Consider the following 16,955-nt stretch of genomic DNA (forward strand, 5'->3'; position numbering starts at 1 on the left):
TTTGTCACCAAAGCCCCATATACTACCCACCATTGCGATCTGTACGCTCTCGTTGGCTGGCCCTCGCTTCATAGTCGTCGCCAAACCCACTGGCTCCATGTCATCTACAAGACCCTGCTAGGTAAAGTCCCCCCTTATCTCAGCTCGCTGGTCACCATTGCATCTCCCACCTGTACCACACGCTCCAGCAGGTATATCTCTCTAGTCACCCCCAAAACCAATTCTTTCTTTGGCCGCCTCTCCTTCCAGTTCTCTGCTGCCAATGACTGGAACGAACTACAAAAATCTCTGAAACTGGAAACACTTATCTCCCTCACTAGCTTTAAGCACCAACTGTCAGAGCAGCTCACAGATTACTGCACCTGTACATAGCCCACCTATAATTTAGCCCAAACAACTACCTCTTTCCCTACTGTATTTTATTTATTTATTTATTTTGCTCCTTTGCACCCCATTATTTTTATTTCTACTTTGCACATTCTCCCATTGCAAATCTACCATTCCAGTGTTTTACTTGCTATATTGTACTTGCTATAGTGCTGCGGGCAAAGTTGTGCCTTAGGAGTGGTTTCCTGTGTTTCTTTCTAATTTACTTTTTTTCCCTTTGTGCCCCTTGAGTTGTCCAGTCTCTTTCAATCAATAACCCACATACAGTAATATGTAAATAGTACTGTTGAAATTGATATATGCCATAGACGTGCAGCCTTGTGCATTTTCAAAACAGTAACTGTCATCCAAACTGTAGCCTAAGTTTACATCAGGTAATACTGTCAAAGTACACAGTTACATTGACAACATGCCTAAACATTTTGACGACCTTGTTCGTGAACAATGACTCAATAACTTATCATTCTGATGACACTGACATGATCATTGGCATGAATATTTTCTTTTGAGAGATGTACTAAGGATTTATAGTGACTGACTAGCTTTAGAAACATATCTATTGTATATTGCAGTTTGTACAAATTGTTCTGAGAAATGCACTTATTATTTTGCACATGTTAGGGATGATGTGAAAAATGCACCAAAGCGACTGAGAAAAATGTTAAAAGTTCATTTGTGGAATTTCTTTCATTCTTGATGTGGTTGAGCCAATCAGTTGTGTTGTGACAAGGCAGGGTTGTATACAGAAGATAGTCATATTTGGTAAAAGACCAAGTCCATATTATGGAAAGAACAGCTCAAGTAAGCAAAGAGAAATGACAGTCCACCAGTTAATCCTGAAAATGTCAAGAACTTAAGTTTCTTCAAGTGCAGTTACAAAAACCATCAAGCTCTATGATGAAACTGGCTCCCATGAGGACCGCCACAGGAAAGGAAGACCCAGAGTTACGTCTGCTGCAGAGGATAAACTCATTAGTTACCAGCCTCAGAAATTGCAGCCGAAGTAAATGCTTCACAGAGTTCAAGTAACAGACACATCTCATCATCAACTGTTCAGAGGAGAGGGTGAATCAGGCCTTCATGGTCAAATTTCTGCAAAGAAACCACTACTAAAGGACACCAATAATAAGAAGAGACTTGCTTGGGCCAAGAAACACGAGCAATGGACATTAGACCGGTGGAAATCTGTCCTTTGGACTGGTGAGTCCAAATTCAAGATTTTTAGTTCAAACCGGCGTGTCTTTGTGAGATGCAGAGTAGGTGAATGGATTATCTCTGCATGTGTGGTTCCCACCGTGAAGCATGGAGGAGGAGGTGTGATGGTCTGGGGGTGCTTTGCTGGTGACACTGTCAGTGATTTATTTAGAATTCAAGGCACACTAAACCAGAATGTCTACCACACCATTGTGCAACGCTACGCCATTCCATCTGGTTATTAGTGGGACTATCATTTGTTTTTCAACAGGACAATGACCAAAAACAGACCTCCTGTGTAAGGGCTATTTGACTAAGAAGAAGGGTGATGGAGTGCAGCATCAGATGACTTGGCCTCCACAATCACCCAACCTCAACCCAATTGAGATGATTTGGGATGATTTGGACCGTAGAGTGAACGAAAAGCAGCTAACAAGTGTTCAGCATATGCGGGAACTCCTTCAAGACTGTTGGAAAAGCATTCCAGGTGAAGCTGGTTGAGAAAATGCCAAGAGTGTGCAAAGCTGTCATCAAGGCAAAGGATGGCTACTTTGAAGAATCAAAAATATATTTGTTTAATACTTTTTTGGTTACTACATGATTCCATATGTGTTATTTCATAGTTTTGCTGTCTTCACTATTATTCTACAATATAGAAAATAATAAAAAAAAAAAAAAGAATAAACCTTGAATAAGTAGGTGTGTCCAAACTTTGACGGGTACTATAGGTGGCAACAGATAATGTATTTGATCCAACTGCTCTGCTGAACGGACCTATGTCATCAGCCACACTACTCTCTCTCTCTCTATAAACACAAGGTAAAGCCAGAATAAGTTGGGCCTATAAATAGCCTAAACCAAACGATTACACAGCCCCATTGTGATACAGTATATAATTGTTTTGATATAAACTGATTGTACAAAACGTTAAGAACACCCCTCTTTGCCCCTCAGAACAGCCTTAATTTGTCGAGGCATGGACTCTGCAGGGTGTCTAAAGCGTTCCACATGGATGCCGTCTCATGTTGACTTCAAAGCTTCCCACAGTTGTGTTAAATTGGCTGGATGTCCTTTGGGTGGTGGACCATCTTTGATTCACAGGGGAAATTGTTGAGTGTGAAAAACCCAGTAGCGTTGCAGTTCACACAAACTGGTGTGCCCGGCACCTATTATCATACCCAATTCAAAGGCACTTACTGTCGATCTTTTGTCTTTCCCATTCACTTCACCCTCTGAATGGCACACATACGCAATACTTGTCTCAAGGCTTAAACATCCTCCTTGAACCTGTCTCCTCCCCTTCATCTACAGTAATTGAAGTGGATTGAAGTGGTCTTAGCTTTCACCTGGATTCACCTGGTCAGTCTATGTTCTGGATGATTTGTATACTCAGTGTAGATAAAATGACCTGGACATCAGTGACCATGTGGAATGGACAGACAGACAGACAGACAGACAGACAGACAGACAGACAGACAGACAGACAGACAGACAGACAGACAGACAGACAGACAGACAGACAGACAGACAGACAGACAGACAGATATAGGAGACATATAGATGGTTATGAAGTTCAATCAATGCAGAATCGGACTAACTGGAATGAACAATATAGCATAACTATGCACAGGATTCAGCCATCTTCTACAGTTACAATACATTCCTTTGTGCTGGGCTGATTAGCAGCAAGTGCCAAGGTCGAATCTGCCCACTGTTTTAAAGATGTCCTCTGGGACATGTCTGAAAAGGGCCTGTAGTATGTTTGAATCAATAACAGCCTCTCCACAGGAAACTAAAGAAGAGCAACTACATTAGCAAGGGGGTTGAATTTGGAGCTGTGTAGAAATAGAGTGCACATGAAAGTTGCTGCAAAGCAAATTGGAGTAAATGAATAAACACTGTTTTTACTTGACTGTTTTAATAGACGGCCTCAAAGAAAAGTATAGGCCCACTAAATAAATCACTGACCCCTGCGCTACGCTCATACGACTGTACGTGCGTTTTCTGTCCGCAAGGTGGCATTGCCTGACTTCAGAGCAGGTAGCGGGGAAACTGAATGGGGTCCAACCATCCCGAGTTTCATTAGGCTACCGTAGCCTAATCAAGTGTTTGTTTTTGGTAATGATCCTCTCCGCAGGCCTACCTCTCCACAAGGAATACTGTTTTTGAATGACATATATATATTTAATTTGAATATTTAAAAAAAATCTGCTGATAAATTATATTGAATAACCCCCCTCTCTCTCTCTCTTGCACACACACACACACACACACACACACACACACCACACGGTCTCTCGCTAACTCTCAGTGTGGTCATGTCTGTTCGGGAGACAGTCTACTCCGAGGGCACTCTCACTTTAATCGAAAGCAGAGGGACAGCGAGTGAATAACCATCACCTCCTTATGGCACACCCAACCCATCATATCCTTTCGTGGAAAATGTTAAACTAAAGCCTGTGAGAGTAGGTTAAAAGCTTTTGTAAAGAGTGCACTGTTTAGAGGAGGATACCCAGATCCGTGCGCAGCGCGTTATTGGCCATGGAGACCTTTACGCGCTACAGATAACAAGTCTTTGTGAAACAAAGACAACAAAGTAATGGATCAAAACTGCAAGTGATTTTTTTCATACTCTGATAAAGTTATGGCTGCGCTACGGAGGAAATTTGGGGAGGACTATCAGGTAGTGAATACAAACCGAGACACCACCGCTTTTACCGCACCTGTCAAAAAGAAACGCCAGCGGTTCGTGGAGAAGAACGGTCGTTGCAACGTGCAGCACGGGAACCTCGGCGGGGAGACCAGCCGATACATCTCCGACCTCTTCACCACCTTGGTGGACCTCAAGTGGCGATGGAACTTACTCATCTTTGTTCTGACCTATACAGTAGCATGGCTGGTCATGGCTTCTATGTGGTGGATCATCGCCTACATCAGAGGAGACATAAACCATGGTCACGACTCGTCCTACACCCCCTGCGTTGCCAACGTTTACAACTTCCCCTCCGCTTTCCTATTCTTCATAGAGACCGAGGCCACCATCGGCTACGGCTACCGCTACATAACGGAGAAATGTCCAGAGGGCATCATTCTCTTCTTGTTCCAGTCGCTGCTGGGGTCTATCGTGGACGCCTTTCTGATCGGCTGCATGTTCATTAAAATGTCCCAGCCTAAGAAGCGCGCAGAGACGCTTATGTTTAGCCAGGACTCAGTGATCTCGCAGCGCGACGGGAAACTGTGCCTCATGTTCCGCGTGGGCAACCTGCGAAACAGCCATATGGTGTCTGCGCAGATCAGGTGCAAACTCATAAAGGTAAAGTAAACAAGCATCACCGGGGTATTTAGGCAACTGATCATAAAATGACCCACGGGGATAGTTCTCTACTAAAAGCCTTTGGCGGTAGGGGGAAATTAAACTCCCAGGCATAAAATGCCAAGATGTTGTGTGCTAATGTCATATTTAATGTGCGTAACTAATTAGCATGTATTATATTCGCATTCGTTGTTTCACATAACCTATACAGTATGTGCTTCTCCATCACCCCGTCTGCATTTGGGGTCCTACAATGCTGTGACAAACAATCAATTCAACATGAAAGTGGCAAACATAAGAGCAGAAGAAAATGTAATACATGTAATCACGTTGAATAGAGCAAACCTATAGGAGTCTCTCTGCACTATGATAGCAGTTGCATATCAGAGATTTTCATTAATCTTATTTTTCTAAGCTTAATTATAAGCAGGTCTTAGTCCACAGTTTGTGCCTTGTTAAACAACAAAATGGCTTAAGATTGTATTTCGGGTGAGCGATAGACATGTCCAAGACAGGGTCTGATAAGAGAGTGAGAGACAGAGATGGGTTGAGAGAGAGAGAAAGAGAGGGGGCAGCTGAGAAAGAGAGGGAGAGAGAGAGAGAGAGAGGGAGAGAGAGAGAGAGAGAGAGGGGGAGAGAGAGAGAGAGAGAGAGAGAAAGAGAGGGGGCAACTGAGAGAGAGAGAGAAAGAGAGAGAGGTGGGAGAGACAGAGAGAGAGAAAGAGAGGGGGCAACAGAGAGAGAGAGAGAGAAAGAGAGGGGGCAACTGAGAGAGAGAGAGAGAGAGAGAGAGAGGTCTTCAGTGGCGCAGCTACAGCGTGTCCGACATCAGTCACCCTTCAGCCAGTGACATTTAGAAGAGCAGGTGGTTTAACTGCAGGACATGGTAGTGTATCAGTGAGCTGCTCTGACAGAGATCTGGGCTCTCAGGCTGGCGTTTGACAGTTAAAACTCCAGCCATGAAACACACAGAAACAAATCATCATCAGCCATACATGCTGCTCACCCCGATCAAGCATGATGTCAGGTCAGAAGTGGCCCTGGACTTAAGACCCTGGAGTAAAGGAATAAATCATATTTATAGTGCATGTGGAAACACCTTTTATCTTCACTCTCACGCAGGTTAGCCTAGTGGTTAGAGCGGTGGACTAGTAACCAGAAGGTTGCAAGTTCAAACCCCCGAGCTGACAAGGTACAAATCTGTTGTTCTGCCCCTGAACAGGCAGTTAACCCACTGTTCCTAGGCTGTCAATGAAAATACTGACTTGCCTAGTTAGGTTAAACATTTTTTTTTTGTAGTCTGATTTGAATAGGACTTTGTAGAGACACTCTGATATGAAACCAAAGAGAGGCAATAACATTGGTTCTGGGAACACACACACACACACCCTTCTTCCCCCACTGCGAACACATCAGCACATTGAACATACCTCGGGTCAACTTAATAATACATGCATCCAGTGTGGCTGAGAGAGAGAGATTCAGGGAGAACCCCACCACTCTACAGCCACAGCCAGGCAGTCCCCAAAGAGAACAGCCTCCTAGGCACACAGTCAGAACAGACACATTAGATAGCCCCAAGAAGGGTGTTTCTCTGGGATGAACCTCAGCCTCCCAGGCAGACCATATACAGCAGCTGGAGGCGTGCACCACACCTGTGACAGGGTGTGCACGGTTCTCCAAATGGCTGGTCATTTACTGGAGGGCTAGTTTGTTGATTCGTTTAGACTGTGTTATAATTGAATAGGGCTCAAGCACAGACCCAGGCGCCTTCACAATATAAAGCTCCCCTATAGGGTGGGTGTATTTTGAGAGGAAAAAGGAGGACGGGGCACAGACGTCCGTTCAACGTCCATTCAACGTGGAAACAACTTTGATTCAACCAGCGTGTGCCCAGTGTTTGCCCAGTGGTTAGGCTAGGAGAGGCAAACACCGAGATTGCGCCATGAAATATGTGAAGCGCAGGCAGGCGTTTTGAGCACGAGTAAGAAACCCACACTCACTTTTTCTCTCTGACTACAAAGGGGGGGGGGGGGGGGAATGAAAGAATAAAACAACATCCCCCTCCTCCTCTCCTGCTCTCTCTTTGAGTTACCATCCATACAACCCACACTGTGCTCTGGGCTCTTTCGTATCGTTGCTCTGCTGTCAGGCTTCACAGCACAGCCCTGTGCTACTTTCACTTCAAAGACCCTTTATCCGGAACAAAAATGTACAAATAAGCCTCCTAGTTTTGGGAAAACACATCTGAAAACAAATGACTCATAAAATTAATCGTATTAAAACAGTTGTAAAAGTTAACATGAATTATAGTCATGAAGAATAAAACATTTCTTCACAGGAATCATGCTATTTTGTAAGTAAATAAATGTGTATATTTTGTCAGTGCAGTACTAGTAGAGGGATGATGGTGCTGCTGTTGAAACGTGCCCCTCTTCCACCTGTTTCCCAACTCACAAACTGTACAGCTTTTTAAATAGTCCTTTCCACCTTCCATTCAGGTATTGACTTGCCATATGTTCATAAATATACACCGTATATTTATATAGAGCACACATCGGTTGGAGAAAAGCAAAGTCCTGATGAACTCCTGTATTCATTCTTCAGTTAAGTCCCATCATTCATACATACATACATATACATACATACATACATACATATACATACATACATACATACATACATACATACAAACATACATACTGTAGGACTGTGCAGAATGTGTGTACATAGGTGTGTGTGTGTGTGTGTGTGGCAGTGACAGCTGCTCATTTAGAAGCTCATAAATGACAGAGGAGAAGATGGGCAGGCAGTATTGGCAGGACTACTGTTTGGGTTTACAACATGGTGTAGTTAAGGCATCTGGTCCTTGTGCCCACGTCTGTCAGTCACAGTCCACATCTCATTCCAGCCAGGACCGCTCACTTCAATCAAACCCACCAATCGCACAGCCAGCCACAGAACCCACATCCAAAAAGCAGCGGGGCCAATTCTGCAGGCAGTAACCGAGAATACAGGCCTACGCAAAGATTTATTTTATAAGACTTTTGCTGGATGATTTGACTGGCACTGTGAGCTGGCTGAGCCAAGCGACAGTCCAGTCCTAGACGAATGCCAGCTTGATCATTGGTAGCTAGGCTACTTGTTTGTTTTTTTGGAAAGTGTTGTATTGACTAGCGTGGTGTAGCCTCGCGTAATGCAGCGCTGCTGAAGTGGCGTGGCTGATTACTAGAGGAGAGCAGAGAGCAGAAGGGCAATGCTCCATCTCACAGGGCACAGAAACAGACCAATCAGAGCTGTCACAGCCAACAGCCATCCAAACCCAGAGCTGGTGCTGGCAGGGCCAGGCAGACTCTGTAAGCTTTCTAGTGCATCCTGCTGGAACGCTCCTCGCTCTCACACCAAAATATGAGAGAGGCACAGCTGAATGGAGAAAGAGAAGAGAAAAGGCTGTAATATAAAATACAGAGAGAGAGAGAAAAAGAGAGCTAGAAAGAGACAGAGAGAGAGGAAGAGAGAGAGAGAGACAGAGGAAGAGAGAGAGAGAGGAAGAGACAGAGAGAGAGAGAGAGAGAGAGAGCGAGAGACAGAGAGAGAGAGGCAGAGAGAGAGAGAGGAAGAGACAGAGAGAGAGAGAGAGAGAGAGAGGAAGAGACAGAGAGAGAGAGAGATTTGTAATTTCCACTTTGAAATTTCAGAATGTATTTTTCCTTACAAAGAAATGATCAACCCCCAGAATGTCCATGAATTATGTAGCAAACTGTGTCAATGTGGGCGATGTGGTATAGACTAGACAGGCAGGCAGCTACTAGCACTGGGAGATGCAGTTCTAAGTGTGGGCTGTGAAAAGCTGTGAAATCTACAGAGGGTTTAAGGTTGGACTTGCAGACATTGATCCTCAGAGCCTAAATATGGGTGCACACACACACACACACACACACACACACACACACACACACACACACACACACACACACACACACACACACACGCACACCACTACATCATCCCATCCAAGGCAGTGGAAGGGTTAACACTACCACCTGGCCTCTCATCCCACATTGTTATCCGAGGCAATAAAGGAAGCCACGCGTGATGTGTGTGTTTGAGGTGTGTGGCAGAGTGTGTTTTATTCCTTATATCACTGCCAGAGACCATGTGACCCGTGAGTGATACAGAAGTGGAATGTGGAAGGCGGAACGCAGATGGACATGGTGTGTCGGTGGAGATACCCTGGAGACAAAAATAAAGCAAGAGCATTTGACTGTAAACCATGATGTTACTCAACAGCTGGAGGTTACAGTACAGTGTACTCACAGAGCCACATTAGGCCAGGCTCTTGTTACCGGTTCTTCAATGTGAATCCCTCTCAGGTTTTCAGTGAACTAGTGGGTGGGCTCTGGCAGCACTGTTACATTAAGCCCTATTTTGGCCATGGCAATTGTGACCGGAGTCCTATTCAACCGTTCCTGTCACAGTCTATGAGCATTACACTGCACATTAAAACACGGTTCAAGACAAGAGACAGAGAGAGCTAACTAGCCTCCAGTTTAGCATTACAGAACAGCCTATTTGAATTTCAGAGTGGATTCTTTTATTTCCAAGAAAACAGTGATTTCCGTTTTCCCTGCGTCTCCTCCTCTTGTGAAGCGCTTCCAAACAACCTCTTTCATTTCCTCAGCAGCCAGTGAACCGGGGACCACTCCAGTACCTAATCAACACATGCACCGTCGCCTGCCTGCCGCTCGGCCTGCCCCCGATTAATGAGAGCTTTGGAAAGACCCAGGCATGGAGTGTGGAGATGACTCGGATGACCAGGCCTCTTTAGGCCTAATCAATTTCATTTAGCGCCTGTCGTCAGCCACGAGTCACTCACTGCGGAGATAAGACTCAGAAGATCTGGCTCCAAAGAAGAAAATTCACTGGGTGGACAAAAAAGGACTGAAAGGCGTTTTGAAATGTGTATAAATGGGTGGTTGTTTAGAGTAGTTACTGGAAACACGCACGCACACACACACACACACACACACACACGTTTGTTTTACCAAACAATTGATTCCCATTCAAAATCCTATTTTCCCTAACCTGTACGCTTACTCTTAACCTAACTCCTAATCCTAATGCTAAACCTAACCCTAACTCCTAACCCTAATGCTAAACCTAACCTCTAACCCTAATCGTAACCTTAATTGTTACCCAAACCAGACAGCAAGTAAAAAGCGGTAGCGCCCAGAACCAATTTGGGCTAAACCACACACAGAAGAACAAAGGCCAACACATGTCCAGTATTCACTGGGCTGTAAACACCTGACAGTAGACATGAACAATATCCCCTCTAAACGCAGAGAGAGATGAGTTTATCATAACACAAACCCCACCGTGCTGCTCATTGAGATTCAGTGTATAGTAAGACAGTGGTGATATTTCCTGGCATCCCAGAGGATGTGTACTGATGCATCATCCCCCTGTTTGGCACCTCAGAGGACTAGACCACAGGCCAATGTCATGGGAAGGTCAGTATCAGGACAGAACAGATCAGATTTTTAAAAATCTAATCAGCTCTGAGATTCGAACCCGCTTGGTTACTGGTCCAACGCCCTTAATCACTAGGCTACCTTTACACAAAGGATTGATATGCCTCCTCCAACCCTAAACCTAACCGCTAAGTCTAAAATAGCCTTTTTCCTCGTGGGGACCAGCGAAATGTTCCCACCTTTCTGAATATTCCTTGTTTTACTATCCTTGGGAGGACTTCTGGTCCCCACAAGGATGGTCCCCACAAGTAAAACAAAAAACAGACACAAATAAGTAACATTCTTAGAATGTTCTCTGAATGTTACTAAAGTGTTCTTGTGGTTTTTATGGGAAGTTTTCTTACCGTTCTCGGAACAATTTGAGAACATGACTTTAAATAGAACCGCGAGGAAACCTGTAGGAGACATTACACTGAAGTACCGAAATTCCCACAGAAGAACGTTGTTTCTTAACATTATCTGAACTATTTGAGAACATTTCCAATGTCAAACCAGTTGAACAACATTGCCATCACATTCCAAAATTGAAATGCAATGTAACCATGTTTGAACTTCTGGGAAACGTTCTATTTAAGTAATGAAATAGCAAGAAAATTATGTTTTTGGGTCAAGTTCTTTAAATGTGCTGCGAATGTTCCAAGCCGTACAACCATCGTGCACCATTCCCAGAAAGTTGTGGCAAAGTTGTGTGCAAAATAACAATACACTGTAGGACAACCAGGACCTCACCAATCTCTAAGAAACATCTGGTTCTCAGAACATTATGTATCAGACCAGCAGTTTGGTGCTGCTTTCTTCTCAAAAGCATCTAGAATTGATGAGTTAAAATGTCCTGTCTGTCTGGTTATGTCAGTGGGAAGGTTGGCGTGTTTGTTTGAACAGAGACAGAGATGTAGAGAGAAAGACTGTGCACCAACAGCTATCTCTGATTCTTCCACTTCACAAAGAGAGTGGAGGAGAGTGCCACAGGCACAGGAAGATTTGCTTGTCAGCGTTTGCGATACAGTCATCCGTCTTTTTAATCTTAACCGACACAGACATCAAGTAAAAAGCGGTAGTGCCCAGAACCAATTTGGTGCTAAACCACACACACAAGAACAATAGCGAACACATGTACAGTATTCACTGGGGCTGTAAACACCTGACAGTAGACATGAACAATATCCCCTCTAAACGCAGAGAGAGATGAGTTTTTCATAACACAAACCCCACCGTGCTGCTCATTGAGATTCAGTGTATAGTAAGACAGTGGTGATATTTCCTGGCATCCCAGAGGATGTTTACTGATGCATCATCCCCTGTTTGGCACCTCAGAGGACTAGACCACAGGCCAATGTCATGGGAAGGTCAGTATCAGACCAGGCTTGACAGAGCAACTTACAGGAGCAATTCGAGTTAAGTGCCTTGCTAAAGGGCACATCAACAGATTTTTAAAAATCTAATCTGCTCTGGGTTTCAAACCAGCAACCTCTTGGTTACTGATCCAACGCCCTTAATTGCTAGGTTACCTTTACACACAGGATTGAGAAGCCTCCTGATTGGGCCAAAGACTGGAAATCATTAGGACACATTTAACCTTGAGGGCAATGAGTTTTTCCTGGCGTTGTGAACTGACTAGGAAAAACTCTGGGCTCTAGATATTAGCCCTTTGAGAAGGAGATCTGTTTGTGGATTTGTAGGCTCGACCCTAATTTATGTGTTCTCTGTCACCCGGCACTGCATGGAAAATGGTCCAGGAACAAAAGGACAATGCCGAAGGACTAGTCAGCCCATCCCCCTCTGAGGGGCCAAAATGTATCTCTCTGTTACAGTAACCAGAGGACTGACTATTGAATGTGATAGAATAATATTGTCTGGTATCTATCTAAAACGTGTTCACTGAGGATAACTCTGATGCTACCTATATGGATGGATGATCTATGTTTTTTTCTTGAATCTGTACAGGGTGAACTCTGAATTACTCTTATGAAATTTATTTTGTCTTCTCATGAATTCTGTCTTGTTTACGTTGGTCTCATCCTCCACACAAGGTATTAGATGCTGTGACACCCTGTAGAGATTGGGCCTTGGTGGTCAGATTACATGGTTAACTTGATATCGTTTCATTGGCCAATGGGGGTTGGTTTTGAGTTGTGAAGGTTACATCAGATGTTAAAAATTAATTGCATTTGTTCTCACTCTTATCCTGTATCCCTTCCATGGAGGAAGGATTGTATGATCAATTCTTATTTCCTAGGTTTCTAGGCCTCTGGCCTAATGGACATTTCTTTGTTCATGCTTTGTCTTCTGAGCTAACTGTATGATCTACAGTACCAGTCAAAAGTTTGGACACACCTACTCATTCAAGGGTTTTACTTTATTCTTACTATTTTCATCATTGTAGAATATTAGTGAAGACATCAAAACTATGAAATAACACATATGGCATCATGTAGTAACCAAAAAATTATAAAACAAATTGTGGATGTCAGGTCATCTGATGCAGCACTCCATCACTCTCCTTCTTGGTCAAATAGCCCTTACACAGCCTGGAGGTGTGTTGGGTCATACTCCTGTAGAAAAACAAATGATAGTCCCACTAAGTGAAAAACAGATGGGATGGCATATCACTGCAGAATGCTGTGGTAGCCATGCTGGTTAAGTGTGCCTTGAATTCTAAATAAATCACAGACAGTGTCACCTGCACAGCACCACCACACCTCCTCCTCCATGCTTCATGATGGGAACCATGCATGCATACGTTTACCTACACTGCATCTCACAAAGACATGGTGTTTGGAACCAAAAATCTTATATTTGGACTCATCAGACCAAAGGACAGATTTCCACCAGCCTAATGTCCATTGCTCGTGTTTCTTGGCATTGCTTTAGTAGTGGTTTCTTTGCAGCAATTTGACCATGAAGGCCTGATTCAAGCAGTCTCCTCTGAAAATTAGATGTTGAGACATGTCTGTTACTTGAACTCTGTGAAATATTTATTTGTGCTGTTGTTTCTGAGGTTGGTAGCTCTTATGAACTTATTCTCTGTGACGGTTTTCTTCTATCTCCTCCTCTGATGAGGAGGTGTAGCAAGGATCGGACCAAAATGCGGCGTAGTTGGTGTTCATGTTCTTCAATAAAGGAAAAACTCAAACATGAACATAATACAAAACAACAAACGTGAGAAAACCTAAACAGCCTATCTGGTGAACAAACAAACACAGAGACAGGAACAATCACCCACAAAACACTCAAAGAATATGGCTGCCTAAATATGGTTCCCAATCAGAGACAACGATAAACACCTGCCTCTGATTGAGAACCACTCTAGACAGCCATAGACCATGGTAGATAACCCTACTAAGCCACAAACCCAATACCTAACAAAACCCCAGGACAAAACACACCACAAAACACACCCCATGTCACACCCTGGCCTGACCAAAATAATAAAGAAAACACAAAATACTAAAGACCAGGGCGTGACAGAACCCCCCCCCCCCCCCCCAAGGTGCGGACTCCCGACCGCACAACTAAACCCATAGGGGAGGGTCCGGGTGGGCGTCTGTCCACGGTGGCGGCTCCGGCTCAGGACGTGGACCCCACTCCAACCAAGTCTTAGTCCCTTTTCTTTGCGTCCTTAGATAGGCGACCCTCATCGCCGACCTTGGCCTAGTAGTCCTCACCAAGGGCCCCACTGGACTGAGGGGCAGCTCGGGACTGAGGGGTAACTCGGGACTGAGGGGTAACTCGGGACTGAGGGGAAGCTCAGCACTGAGAGGAAGCTCAGCACTGAGAGGAAGCTCAGGCAGGTAGTTGGCTCTGGCAGATCCTGGCTGGCTGGTGGTTCTGGCAGATCCTGGCTGGCTGGCAGTTCTGGCAGATCCTGGCTGACTGGCGGATCCTGGCTGAATGGCGGATCCTGGCTGAATGGCGGATCCTGGCTGAATGGCGGATCCTGGCTGAATGGCGGATCCTGGCTGACTGGCGGATCTGGAAGATCCTGGCTGACTGGCAGCTCTGGCTGCTCCATGCTGACTGGCTGCTCCATGCTGACTGGCTGCTCCATGCTGACTGGCGACACTGGCCGCTCCATGCTGACTGGCGGCACTGGCCGCTCCATGCTGACTGGCGGCACTGGCCGCTCCATGCTGACTGGCGGCACTGGCCGCTCCATGCTGACTGGCGGCACTGGCCGCTCCATGCTGACTGGCGGCACTGGCCGCTCCATGCTGACTGGCGGCTCTGGCCGCTCCATGCTGACTGGCGGCTCTGGCCGCTCCATGCTGACTGGCGGCACTGGCCGCTCCATGCTGACTGGCGGCACTGGCCGCTCCATGCTGACTGGCGGCACTGGCCGCTCCATGCTGACTGGCGGCTCTGGCCGCTCCATGCTGACTGGCGGCTCTGGCCGCTCCATGCTGACTGGCGGCTCTGGCCGCTCCATGCTGACTGGCGGCTCTGGCCGCTCCATGCTGACTGGCGGCTCTGGCTGCGGCATCTTGCAGACTGGCAGCTCTGGCGGCATCTTGCAGACTGGCAGCTCTGGCGGCATCCAGGCAGACTGGCAGCTCTGGAGACATCATGCAGCTCTGGCAGCTCTGGCGGCATCCTGCAGACTGGCAGCTCTGGCAGCTCCTTGCAGACTGGCAGCTCCTTGCAGACTGGCAGCTCCGGACAGGCGGGAGACTCCGGCAGCGCTGTAGAAGCAGAAGGCTCTGGCAGCGCTAAACAGGCAGGAGACTCCGGCAGCGCTGTAGAGGAGGAAGGCTCTGACTGCGCTGAACAGGCGGGAGACTCCGGCAGCGCTGTAGAGGAGGAAGGCTCTGGCAGCGCTAGATAGGCGGGAGACTCCGGCAGCGCTGGAGAGGAGGAAGGCTCTGGCAGCGCTGGACAGGCGAGGCGCACTGTAGGCCTGATGCGTGGTGCTGGCACTGGTGGTACTGGGCCGAGAACACGCACAGGAAGCCAGGTGCGGGGAGCTGCCACCGGAGGGCTGATGCGTGGAGCTCTTGAGCACCGAGCCTGCCCAACCTTACCTGGTTGAATGCTCCCGGTCGCCCTGCCAGTGCGGCGAGGTGGAATAGCCCGCACTGGGTTATGCAGGCGAACCGGAGACACCGAGCGCAAGGCTGGTGCCATGTAAGCTGGCCCAAGGAGACGCACTGGAGACCAGATGCGTAGAGCCGGCTTCATGACACTTGGCTCGATGCTTACTCTAGCCCGGCCGATACGCACTGGAGACACCGTGCGCACCACAGCATAACACGGTGCCTGCCCGGTCTCTCTAGCGCCCCGGTAAGCACAGGAAGTTTGCGCAGGTCTCCTACCTGGCGTAGCCATACTCCCTCTGAGCCCCGCCCAATACATTTTTGGGGCTGACTCTCGGGCTTCCATCCGCGTCGCCGTGCTGCCTCCTCATACCAGCGCCTCTCCGCTTTCGCCGCCTCCAGTTCTTCTTTCGGGCGGCGATATTCTCCAGGCTGTGCCCAGGGTCCTTTTCCGTCCAATATCTCCTCCCAAGTCCAGAAGTCCTGTGATCGCTGCTCCTCCTGCCGCTGCCTGTCACCACGCCGCTTGGTCCTGTTGTGGTGGGTGATTCTGTAACGGTTTTCTTCTATCTCCTCCTCTGATGAGGAGGTGTAGCAAGGATCAGACCAAAATGCAGCGTAGTTGGTGTTCATGTTCTTTAATAAAGGAAAAACTCAAACATGAACATAATACAAAACAACAAACGTGAGAAAACCTAAACAGCCTATCTGGTGAACAAACAAACACAGAGACAGGAACAATCACCCACAAAACACTCAAAGAATATGGCTGCCTAAATATGGTTCCCAATCAGAGACAACAATAAACACCTGCCTCTGATTGAGAACCACTCTAGACAGCCATAGACTATGGTAGATAACCCTACTAAGCCACAAACCCAATACCTAACAAAACCCCAGGACAAAACACACCACATACAAAAACCCATGTCACACCCTGGCCTGACCAAAATAATAAAGAAAACACAAAATACTAAGACCAGGGCGTGACATTCTCTGCAGCAGATGTAACTCAGTCTTCCTGTCCTGTGGCGGACCTCATGAGAGCCAGTTTCATCATAGCGCTTGATGGTTTTTGCAACTGCACTTGGAGAAACTTTCAAAGTTCTTGAAATTTTGGGGATTGACTGACCTTCATGTCTTAAAGTAATGATGGACTGTAATTTTTCTTGGATTATTTGAGCTGTTCTTGGACTTGGTCTTTTACCAAATAGGGCTAACTTCTGTATACCACCCCTACCTTGTCACAACACAACTGATTGTCTCAAACACATTAAGAAAATCCACAAATTAACTTTTAACAAGGCACACTTGTTAATTGAAATGCATTCCAGGTGACTACCTCATGAATCTGGTTGAGAGAATGCGTAGAGTGTGCAAAGCTGTTGTCAAGGCAAAGGGTGGCTACCTTGAAGAATCTGAAATATATTTTGATTTGTTTAATACTTTTTTGGTTACTACATGATTCCATATGTGTTATTTCATAGTTTCGATATC

General features: G+C 46.1%; 1 protein-coding gene across 1 annotated transcript in view; it reads left to right on the forward strand.

Annotated features, from left to right (window-relative positions):
* The first annotated feature begins 3,668 nt into the window (after positions 1–3,668).
* The window catches only part of LOC110538131 (G protein-activated inward rectifier potassium channel 1-like), a 36,014-nt gene continuing 22,727 nt past the window's right edge, over positions 3,669–16,955 (forward strand). Inside the window, exon 1 of the mRNA XM_021624744.3 lies at positions 3,669–4,894. Coding sequence (XP_021480419.1) covers positions 4,226–4,894 — 669 coding nt within the window. The 5' untranslated portion in view covers positions 3,669–4,225. The remainder of the gene's footprint in view (positions 4,895–16,955) is intronic.

Source organism: Oncorhynchus mykiss, chromosome 12, assembly GCF_057628025.1.
Source record: "Oncorhynchus mykiss isolate SJ-2025 chromosome 12, ASM5762802v1, whole genome shotgun sequence".
Classification (NCBI taxonomy): Eukaryota; Metazoa; Chordata; class Actinopteri; order Salmoniformes; family Salmonidae; genus Oncorhynchus; species Oncorhynchus mykiss.